The 11577-nt window shown below is 33.9% G+C and overlaps 1 protein-coding gene and 2 non-coding genes across 6 annotated transcripts; all 3 read left to right on the top strand.

Annotated features, from left to right (window-relative positions):
• Positions 1 to 1577: 1577 nt before the first annotated feature.
• LOC145576688 (protection of telomeres protein 1b-like) lies at positions 1578 to 11305 on the top strand. Of its 4 annotated transcripts, XM_081634411.1 has the most exons (10): positions 1579 to 1734; positions 3399 to 3535; positions 4256 to 4445; positions 4872 to 4936; positions 6494 to 6582; positions 6859 to 7140; positions 7303 to 7379; positions 7478 to 7542; positions 9633 to 9785; positions 10744 to 11303. In XM_081634411.1, the coding sequence occupies exons 1-10, from the start codon at positions 1611 to 1613 to the stop codon at positions 10957 to 10959; spliced, it is 1398 nt and encodes a 465-aa protein (XP_081490537.1). In that variant the 5' UTR covers positions 1579 to 1610; the 3' UTR covers positions 10960 to 11303. The 4 variants fall into 4 exon arrangements, with proteins under 4 accessions (XP_081490536.1, XP_081490537.1, XP_081490538.1 ...); XM_081634410.1 differs by having other exon boundaries at positions 1578 to 1734; positions 6859 to 7379; positions 10744 to 11305; XM_081634412.1 differs by lacking the exon at positions 3399 to 3535 and having other exon boundaries at positions 1592 to 1734; positions 6859 to 7379.
• LOC145577294 (small nucleolar RNA snoR113) lies at positions 1841 to 1939 on the top strand. Its single transcript, XR_014098743.1, has one exon. It is a non-coding gene; the product is annotated as a small nucleolar RNA snoR113 (small nucleolar RNA).
• Positions 3167 to 3264, top strand: LOC145577295 (small nucleolar RNA snoR113). Its single transcript, XR_014098744.1, has one exon. It is a non-coding gene; the product is annotated as a small nucleolar RNA snoR113 (small nucleolar RNA).
• Positions 11306 to 11577: the final 272 nt, after the last annotated feature.

The following is an 11577-nucleotide window of genomic DNA, read 5'->3' as shown; positions in this document are numbered from 1 at the left end:
ATATGGCAACAAGAGAAAAATATGATGCCATCTAGTAATAACTAATTTGACAATTTGTTTTAAACAGTAACAAATCAAAAACATGTAGCCATTAATTATTAAAAAACTAAAGCATTAAATGTCGCTTTTAATTAGACAATGAAAAAAATTATATTCGTTGCTATTTAGCAACGTTTTAAAAATCTGTTGCCAAACTTAGTAGCTAAAAAGCTTTTATTTTTGTAGTGCGATCTATATAGACACTTTATTATACCAAATACAATAATAAATAATGTTCATTTAACAAAACATATATGTACATTTAGGATTTAAAGGTTCACTTTCATGTTTATGAAACAATTATATGAAATAAAATAGAAATGTGTTATTATTGTAATTAAATTAAATTTATTTAATATTGAAAATTATTTTTTAACAATGTTTTATTTAAATAAATAGAATTCTTAGATGTATGTACTTGCATACATCTTATTATATTACTTACACAGTTACACATAACTCTTGAAATGAACATTTAATGATACAGAAATGAACATCTATTGAAACGTAAATAAACAAAAATGAACATTTGATGATGCAATACTTCTTATAATAAAAATGATTTGAGTGCAGTAATCCTTATAAATAAACTTGTTCTCAGTTTTATTTATAGAATATTCTAAAAATACAATTCAGAAAATATACGAAGTATTATTTAGAACAAAAAACTCCTTGCTAAAACATGAACATGTAATAATACAAAAATGAACATTTACTGATGCATAAATGAACATATTATAAAAATTTACAGGAAATTCATAAATGAAAAGGGAAGGGCGGGACACGTTCGGAGGGAGTTTGGGGGCGGGGGGGGGGGGGGGGGGGAGGGTGCAGTCAGTGTTTCCTACCCCGAGGTGTAGGTAAAATTTTGTACCAAATGACACAATTAGAGTAGAACTAGTCATGGGCCGAATTGAGCCATGGAAAAAAAAAAGTTAGCCCATTTTGGACTGGTTGGGTCCAAGTTAGGGTCAATAAATTATGTCCAAACCCACTATTTTAGGCAAAAAAATATTGATGTTTTCGAATCGGATCAGACCAAAATTATAACTAAAAACTAAGAGCTTGTTTGACATCATTTTTTTGTTTCACTTTTTTGTTTTTATGAAAAAACCAAAAACCAAAAAAGAAAACAAAAAAAGACGTTTCCGCTTTCTTACTGTAAGTTTTCCAAATCATCACGATTTTAATAAATTTGACTAATTTTTAATTAATTATTTTCTTAAGGTGAAACAATAATGCGGAAAAAGTGATAATGATTACTTTAAAATAGACGAGGAAATCTAGGTTAATCTCAGAGATTAACATTTCAGTTTATCTCCTCACACAACTTTATGCATTGATTTATGTGTCACTTTACTATTAAAAATAGTTCGATTGTGAGTGGAGATATATACACATTTTTCTTAGAGAGAAACTTGAATTTACCCCCAAGAGGCCAAAAAGAGAGGAAGTAAAAATTAAAGTTATTAAACTCTCCAATAAACCCTAATCACTTCTCAGTCTTCTTACAGTTTCTTCCTTAAAACCCCTACAGTAAAGTACAATTTCACACAACTTAAACCCTAAAAATGAGGAACAGAGATGACTACAGATTTCTCAGATTGGCTGACGCCATGACTGCTTTGAATCAGAAAGTTAACCTAATCGGCATTATTGCTGAGTATGGAACTCCTACTCGAAGCAGAGGAACAGGTATCTTCCTTTCTTCATATACATTGCATTCTTTGGTAGAAAGATTAAATTTTTTTGGTTGGTTTTTGCTTTAATTGCATTTTGAAATTACCCAAATGATTTATTCTGGCTATGATGAATAAAAGGCCGGACTTACGGCTGCCCCCTGAAAAGGGTTTGGTAGTAGATTGATGATTAAGTCTGAGTATAGGTTTTCCTGAGCCAGGTTTTCTGCAATTTTTTGATGTTGGGTTTTTAAAATTTTTGAATTTTTGGCTAGCATTTTGATATGGTAGTTTGACATTTTATTTTGGGAGGATGAATTTATGTGAAGTTATTGTTACCAACTAATGTTGTACACTTGGACATGCTCTTCATTTTGGACCTTTAAACATGCTAAAGCTTTATATAATGGTCAAATCCAACATTTGGACGTGTAAGCGTGTTTGATACTGGTAGCTTAATTTGAGTAACTATGTACATTGTACAATAGGATTGGTATTGGTTATTGACAGTGAACTGTTGGTGTTGTTGCTAGTGACCACATTATTTATCACTTTTGTTGTTGATGCTGCCTTGGTTAATTGACTTTTTTTTGGAGGGAGGAGGGGATGTTTATGTGAAGTGGTAGTATTATGATCAATCTCGTGCCTTGGGAAATGCACTTTATTTTGGAGTCAAAAACATGTAAATGATTTAAGTGTTTCATATATGGCTGGGTCCAACATTTGGACATCGTGTTTGACACTAGTAGCCAGATTTGAGTAACATATCCCACTTTACAATAGGATTGGGTTTAGATGTTGGTGGTGGTGTTGCTGCTTTAGGGCTGTATTGTATATCATGTGATGTTGATGCTAGGCTGATTTTGAAGGTAAAAGTTTCTGTTAGCTGTGGTTATAGTACAATATTTGTCTTCCTATGAGAATCAAATCTAGAATTAGGATGCATATCTTGGTCCTGGAAGAAGACGCTACAAAAGAACTTTGAACATGTAGTTCATAGATTGCAAACTATATGTTACTTGGTATCTGTTTTCCTTTGACGTAGGTTTTAGGCGAACAACGCTTTTGATGCCTGACAAGCATTTAACAATGTTGGCATTATTAAATATATAAGGGTCAACTTATCAATGCCCTTATGAGATTCTTGTATAGTATTTCAGAACTAGTCTTTTACTAAGCTATCGATGGTGTATTGGATAAGGCTGCATACCTCTTAGCAGTAGCAACAAGAGCATCCATGGTTGCACTTGTTGCTGCTTTGCTGGGGCCCTTGATATCCTATTCCTATGTCTAAGGTCTGGATGATAATGGTTAATGTTTGTACTACTATTTATCATCTCCCCTGTTACCCCCTCAAGTTTCTTTTTTTATTTTTTTTATATTTATTTATATGTGCTGTTTTCAGTGTGAATTAACTTTGCCGATTAACATGATTTGCTTGAAAAAGTTGGCAATGAGGAGTAAAAGGCCGGACTTACGGCTGCCCTCAACTATGAGCTGGTAGTAGGTTGATGATACAATCCGAGTATAGGTTACTCTGAGCCTAGCTTTTATGAAAATATATGTTCAATTTTTCTACATCACCACTCGCATGTTTATAAGAATTTGCTACTTTCTGCGTTAGCATGTAATTATTATTTTCCATAATGTGATTGCATATATACTCTTGTTTTTTAACAGATTGGTTTTGTTCATTGAGAATTGTGGATGAGTCACATAATGTCCGTGGCCTTTTAGTTAATATCTTTGCTGAAACTCAAGAGAAGCTTCCTCAGGTTAAGGCATCGGGAGATATCATCCAACTTTCCCATGTTTTGGTACCTCAACTTGCAGACTCTTTCTCCATGGAGCTTCTATTTCTTACTCATTTCGTTTTCTGGTGACTATATCTACCCTTATTGTGATGAAAAATTTGGTCAGATTTATAATGTGTTCTTAGTAATTGACTTTCTCTTTTCTTTCTTTCTTTCTTTTTTTTTTTCCTTTCCCATTTTCATGTACATTTTTTTGACCTTGTAAAGGTGGAAAGATCTTCTTGTTTTACTTCAATTTGACTGGACGTAAGAAATATTTTGTCACTATATTTATTGATCAAGGTGGTGACAGGAAGCTCAATTTATATTGTCATAATTTTGTTTAAATATATTTTGGAACTGTATAATCTTAAAAAATTTGTTTTTTATTCACATCTTCTTGTTGATGAAGTGCTTCATCCTTTATCTTCCTTGTCTTAGCTTTATTTGTTAGATGAAGCTTATGCCTCAATAGCAACCCAATTAATTAAGAAATACCAAGTGAGTTAAAAATTGATTTTCCCAGTTGAACTTGGTATTTTTCAAAATTTCTTTTCCTGTTTTTCCTTATATCTCGTTTTGTCTTTTCGTTTTTAGTTTCTTTTACTGTGTTTTGGCTGTTTTCTTTAGTTGTTGATGCCCTAAATGATGCTATGCATATTTCTGCAGATGAAAACTCATAATAAGGAAGACTGTTTTCTTTAGTTGTTGATGCCCTAAATGATGCTACGCATATTTCTGCAGATGAAAACTCATAATAAGGAAACCTATGCCCTTTTCAACAAAAAATTCTCTTCATTTGCGCTCTATGAAGGTAAACATGGTGAAAACTATAATCCCTATCAAATCTCATCTATGTTTCGGCCAAGAAACCAAGACACAACGTTTGTGGATGGATTAAGAAAATGGGTAGACAATTTCCAGCTTGATTCAGGTACCGTTCTGGCAATCTAGCTACTGTTTAGTACCGATCGACCACTTTTTGGTTGAATGTTGCACTTTTATTGTTGTTCTATATATAAAGATGTTGTAAATGGTAAGCACTTACTGTGTTTTCTAGGCTGATGCCATGTTCAGTTAGCTCTTCTCCTAGCCATCTCATCTCATTTGAGTCTTGGTGCTTAGGTGATTCATTTAATTTTTTTTTTTGATTCATGTCATCTTCTGTTTTTTAACATTTAGTCATGCAAACCTATGGAACCTACTACTTTTGTCATGGTTATGATTTTCCTCAGTCAGTTTCTTTCATTTGATCTACTGAATATGGAAGCTGAGTGATAATCTTTACCTGGTGGTTCCTTTCCATAAGTTAGTACTACTGGTTTTTCCACAATATTAAAGCTTTTTATGAATGCTGCAGTATCAGAAGAATCTGTGTTGTTGAGGCAAATCAAGGATGGACAATGTTATGATCTGGTTTGCAAGGTAACTGTTAAGGTGTATATATATATATATATATGGGCGGGATCCGGTGAGAATAAGTCTATATGTGAGAACACATACTTATATGAGAACTGATCTAAAATTTAGAACATGTGAGTAAAAATTTAGAACATTTGAGTAATAATTTAGAACATCTGTGTGAGTAATAATTTAGAACATTTGATTTAAGAATTGGAACATGTGAGTAAAAATTTAGAAAATCTGCTTTACAAATTTAGAATGTATGAGTAAAATTTAGAACATTTGATTTAAGATTTAGAACATATAAATAAAAATTTGACCGGGTATAAAATATAAAAAATTTGAGTAAAAATTTAGAACATACGAGTAAAAATTAGAACATATGCTTTAAAATCTTAGAAAACACGTTTTAGAATTTAGAACATACTTCCTCCGTTTTTTAATATTTGCAACACTTCCCTAAAATGGAAATGTCACAATGCTTGCAACACACCATAAATGGAAAGTTATGTTAGGGAAAAGCTATACTATTTCCCTTATTTAAAGCACATGGCCCACTAAATTACACTCCTAACAACTACTCACCCCACTTTAAAGTGTATTATATCATGTGAACCCCACATACCTTAAATACCGTGATAAAGTGTATGTTGCAACTATTAAAAAATGGAGGAAGTATAAGTTAAAATTTTGGAACAAGCTGTTTAAAATTTATAACATCTAACTTAACTAATTTATGGTTTAAAACATGTGGGTATTAATTTAGAGCATTTGACTTAATTTGGAATACTTGAGTAAATATTTAGAACATTAGATTTAAAATTTAGAACTGATGAGTAAAAGTTTAGAACATCCAAAGTGTTCTCACATAAGAAATGGTTCTCACATAAAGGAGGGGTTCTCACGAGAGCCTTCCCCTATATATATATATATATATATATATAAAGTAGGTTTGGCCCTTCAATTTTTAAACTGATCAATATATCTAATTTAGTAGAGATTCGAGTCATGTAACACTAATGAACACCATGGGTCTCTGGTGACCATTGTTCTTTACAGGTAACACTATATTTTGGTGTCATTGGTTATAGTGTGTCAAGGGTTTGATATTGACAGTTAGAGACTGACATACGATTGTGTTTCTTTAGACAATTCTACATATCAATGTTTGAAAACTTTTCAATTTTCCAATTTTGTTCTTGCAAAGACAACCAAGAAAATTAACAATTTTCATTACTTATAGACAATGTTATGCTCATTTTTTCCTAGGGTTTTATGTTAGTTTGAGTTGCACATATTACAGACAGTTGGTGATATTCTTGTTTAAAGTGGGTACTGACCCCAGGCTCAGGAGTGGTTGTTGTATTTAATCAAAGATTTTGGCATGTGTGCTGTGAAGTGTGAACATGTAATCAGTAACCAAGTTTAGCAAATATTCATATCCTTTGCTCATTTACTGTATTGAATTTTAGTATGATTCTGATTTTATGTCTGTGAATGTAAAAGAACCATTAATACCTGATAAATTCCTTTTTGTTTTATTTGTGTGCGGTTTTTTTTTTGGGGAGGGGAGGATAGGTTCTTCATGTGTCTCAAGTTGATCAAGAGGAGTGGATGCTGTTTGTTTGGGATGGAAGTGATGCTCCCCCACCTCAACTTCTATCTGAGTAAGTGTGCACAATTCACAAGCTCCTTAAAATTTAGCAGGGGATGAAATCATGGATCTGTAGAAGACCCACTCATATTTCAACAACTTTAAATGAGAACCTCTATGATTAACTGGAAGCGTTATACTTTTGCTTCTTCAGAAGCTCTTTTGAATGCATTAACCTTCTTTTTTCATTGGTTTTAAAAATTAAATAAGCAGGGTAGGCTGCATAGTTTGTTTTAGGCGTATCCTTTGTTTATTGAGATACCAAATCTACTTCTTGGAACATGTGCAGGCTACACACAGAAAAGGAAAATCCACTTCCACTGCAATTGGAACCTCAGCCTTTGGCCAGGGAAACCTTGTGTAAATTTCCGACTATTGGAACTATATTGAGAGTTTCTGTTGATCAAAAAAATGTCAAGCTCAATATATCTTCAGTTAGTGCTGGTAGATGGATAAAATTTATCAACCTAATGTTCAAAGTACATGAAGGTTTGTGGTGTGGTGTACTAACCTCATCAACAAAAGTCCGTTTCTTGCCAAATGAACACCTTGTTATATTAGAGAGGCAAAGGTTGGTAATATACATGCTTTCTTTCTTTTGGTGCATGGTTCACTTTGATTTGGTAAATATAATGTATCCGAGATTTGTGGCAGTATCTCTTAGTAATCTGCATTATTGCATGGTCTGTGTGATTGTTATTAACAACAAAAGGCTGTACATATGTTTCATTAGGGATTTTGAAAAGAGGTTATCCTCTAAATTGGACCGGATGCCATTTACAAGCTTTCCTTGGCCGTGTCGTATTACAGGTGTCAAATTGCTCTCTCTTATCTTTATTGTGTTAGTATATGTATAAAGGTCTTGATGAATAACTGTTATTTACATCTTCTGTGGGAATGATAATCAGAAGTTGATGATAAAGTTGAAGATGTACCTCTTGTCACCCTAATGGACATTATGACGTATCCACAGGTACTATTTGTCCTATCCCACTTCTTCTTTCCCTGTTTTAAGATCATAATATGTACGCTTTTATTGCAAACTTATCTGGCATAATAGCAGATTCTAATTTCTTTTCTTTTCTTTTCTTTTCCATGTTAAGAGGGGAAGAAGCGTATTTATTGAATTTGAATATGGCTGTTTTCTATTCTTTACCCTCTTTTCCTTCCCAGTTTTGATCTCTTGGATAAGGTTGAGGTGCTTTTACGTGAAATATTAATTCCGGCTTGCTTTCTCTTATATACTTCTAGAGTTCTGGGGCTAGTATACTAGAATTTTATAGCTGTGAAATGCTATACAAAGTATTAGTCCAATGTAAATTCTGATTCCTCTTTTAGTTTGTGTTCCTCTCTCTCAAACATATAACATCACTTGTGAATGTGCAGGTGGACTTTACATCACTTAGGCAACCAAAATCCTTATGCCTTTGACCTTTATATTCCTGTAAAAGTCTAGAATCTTTGTTCCAAATCATATATATGACATGTTAATTTCTTAAATAACAAACGTCAAATTTGATTAGTTTTTTATGGATAGAGGAGGAGTTTCAGGTCCGATGCACTTTCTTGCTGGCTAGTATTTTTTAGAGAGGGCAAAAGGTGAAGTGACCCTCATGATTAGTGGAGGGGGGTAATAATAAAGTTGTCTAGCCATGCCCAAGATGTCTCCCCTGTACACTCGCTCCGTACCCAATTCTCCTAGCCTTCCACATTGTTTGTCAAGACATTTGAGTACATATTTTGGCTGTATTTGTACCCATCCCATTTCCGGTATGGGAAACACTAGGAAATGGGATATCTGTGCTTCATAGTCAGTGGTATCTTTTACTATGTACTATTTTGCTTACAAGTAAAACGTTTGTTGTTCTAAGTATCTCATTCTTAAAGACTGAAATTTGTGCCAACAATTGTAACTAACTGGACAGAGATTAGATTGAAAGCTTGATGATTGACTTATTGAACAAAAGGATTAGAAAGAATAAATTGATAGCTTTAGGTTGTCACTCTCGTGGGTAAGTTGAGGTTACCAATCTCAATACATATTACTCAATTCTCCAAAAGCATAACATCTTACCACCCCCCCCCCCCCTCTGTTTTTTTTTCTTATACATTGCAATTCCTACTACAAAAGTGATTCCCTCATAAAGACTATTTGTCTTCTACTGACAAAAGAATCAAGCTATTAGAATTTAGGTGGTGGTTGTTGCTACTTCACTTAGTGGAACATCAATGACCCTTGCCCTCATTCCCCTACAACTAGCTGCACTCATTAGTTGCTTTTGCCTTGCTGCAGTTTGTGCCTCCTAGTGTACATTTGGACCGGTGGTGCTGGTGGGCTTTGGCCATTTGAGTCTATCACACTCATTTTTAAACAATTTAGCAGGTGATTAATATATGAGAGAGAATTGAAATGGTAATGTACGGTTAGCATGACGAGCTAGAGGAGAAATAGAGTATCCTGTCATCAAAATTAGTGTGTGGGTTCTTGACAGTTGGAAAATTAGCAGTGATGTCCAAAATCCAGAAATTAATTTAGTGTAGAGCGATTGGAAATTATCTCTAAGTCTAAGACGATGATGACAATGGTTAAGGTTATAGTTTTTTTACTTTCGATCTTAAAATTTGGCAGATTGAATAAAAAAAAAAAAAAAGTGGCATATTGCCACAATAACATATCTTGTCTTTGCTTCCACGTTATAACTAGCAATTATCTTTCATTTGCTCACTTGTACTTTCAAACTGATAATTTGTATGCCTTAAGTTAGGAAGTGTTATACATAGTATATATTTATACCAGTATATGATTAGGGATTGAGGCTAATTAAAGCAGGCCTTGATATCATCCTATTTTGCATGCATGCCAAATACTTGTCAGATTGTTTGCCTGTTTCTAGCACTGAAGGAACCATTCTCTACCCCTAATCTTTTCACCCCCTCGTTTATTGAATTTTCAAACCATGAAAGCGCTTGGCTTTACTATCTTGTCAATTTGTCATACTAAAATGCTTTAGAAGATTCTGCATGTGTGATAGTATAATAATTTGTTGTGCTTCATTCATTTAGGTGACCGGAAAATATAAATGTATTGTTCGGGTTGTAGCAGCACTTCCATGTACTATTCAGGATTTTCGCTCTCCAGATGGAACCTACCGGATCCAGCTTACTTTAGAGGACCCAACTGGAAGAATTCATGCCTATTTATATGCTGTAGATGGGGTATGAATTCTTTCCCTCATCACTTAAATTTAAATATTGGCATTGTGTGAAATCTAAATAATAAACTATTGAATTCTGGACATCCTTGTGGAGGTGTTTGGTTCAATTGATTTTCGTATCAGGTATGGTTTTGAAATCATCCAAACCAATTTTTGATGTTTGGCTCTGTACTTAGGAGACCCACCCTCCAAACCCCCCTCCTGCCCCCCTCACCCCCCTGGGTGTAGGGAACCTTTACTCCTGAAATCAGCCATTAAAATAAAATGTTACTCTGATTTCCACGCCTGCCTTCGTCTACCATAGCCTCAGTCTACCCAGTAGTCCAGTACCCACGCAAATTACTTCACAGATCCAACACAACTTTCCCATCAATCTGCCAACAAAAGTGCTAACATTACCATTTACAACCAAATTGCCAAAATTGTAACAGTGAAAAAAGAAAAGAAAGAGAAAAATGGACTATATGTCCACCACTGTAACACCTACAATAACCTACACCACCACAATCATAGCTACCCAAGGTTTTTTTTATAAAAACAATTTTAAAAAGCACCATCAATTTGTGAGATTATTAATGATCATTTTTGCCCTTAAAGTTCAGACTAAAAGTAATAAAGGGGTTATTTGTAACATGAAATAAGGTAATACCCATGGAGTTGATAACTGATACCCTACCTGATATCTTTGACTGAACCAAACAACCTCTATACGTGACTTCATTTATGATAGAGGAAGTACAAGCCAGTCTTGTGATTTATCATTAAGCTGAAGCAAGGAACTTCATTATTTGGTGGTTTACCAAATTTCACTACGTAGCTCGTTTGAGAGAGACATGTGACTCATTCCTTCATTGAAAAAGAGGCAGATATGGCAGCATTTAGATACTTGCATTCTTAAATACTGATAGTCAAGAGTTTGAACTTTGAAGTATGCTTATTTTGTTGTTATTGAATGGCAGGAAGTATTTTTTGAAGGTAACCCGCCAATGGATGCATTGATTCGGAAGTGGAATACATTGCTTGGAGTTGCTGAAGTTGATAGTGGTGGTGTAATAGAGAATGCTCCCAGAAATCCTCCATGGGTTCTTTGCTGTATCAAATCATATTATGTTGACAAAAACGATGTCTGGGGAAGTAGGAAGTACCGAATCTTCGATACAAAGCTCGTATGCTGAAACCTGAAGGTGAACCTTGGAGTGTTGTTTTTGTTTCTGGTTCTGATTTGTCCTAAATCCAGCTTATCTTTATGCTGACAAAAATGATATCTGGGGAAGTAGAAAGTACCGAATCTTTAATACAAAGCTCGTATGCTGAAGGTGAACCTTGTAGTGTTGTTTTTGTCACAGGTTCTGACTTATCCTAAATCCAGCTCTTCTGATAATTGTAAATTTTGTACATAGTGTATGTAAAATGGCAAAACCCGTAACTTAGGCATTGAAATGCATGACAAAAGGCTGGTGTAAACTGGACTAATGTTCATATGATCGTTTCAAAGATGAATGAAGGATTCCCTCACTTTGATCCACCTGAATGCTTTAGTTTACTTAAACTGTTATAAAAAAAATTATTGGATGACAAAAAAAATACTACGTAGAAAAAATGTCATTAACCGTATTGTTAAATTTTATTTGATCGCATTAACCACATGTTTTTTTCTTTCTTTCGTTTTTTTTTTCTTTTTTTTGAGGGAATCACATGGTTTAATTTACCAAGTTTAGAACTTTTTTTTTTTTTTCAATCTATATTATTTGTGGTGGTCTGGTGGAAGGAGTATTGATTAGTATTTCACACAC

The sequence above is a fragment of the Chenopodium album genome, chromosome 13 (genome assembly GCF_948465745.1).
Source record: "Chenopodium album chromosome 13, dcCheAlbu1.1, whole genome shotgun sequence".
Lineage (NCBI taxonomy): Eukaryota > Viridiplantae > Streptophyta > Magnoliopsida > Caryophyllales > Amaranthaceae > Chenopodium > Chenopodium album.
The sequence above is the reverse complement of the archived record's forward strand: the minus strand, read 5'-3'. Positions and strand labels throughout refer to the sequence as shown.

What these genes read in the sequence shown, in the direction of transcription:
- LOC145576688 (XM_081634410.1), top strand. Translation starts at nt 1,611, where the DNA reads ATGAGGAACAGAGATGACTACAGATTTCTCAGATTGGCTGACGCCATG. An exon ending in TTGGCCGTGTCGTATTACAG is followed by an intron (nt 7,380 to 7,477) that starts GTGTCAAATTGC and finishes AATGATAATCAG; the next exon opens with AAGTTGATGATAAAGTTGAA. An exon ending in ACATTATGACGTATCCACAG is followed by an intron (nt 7,543 to 9,632) that starts GTACTATTTGTC and finishes TCATTCATTTAG; the next exon opens with GTGACCGGAAAATATAAATG.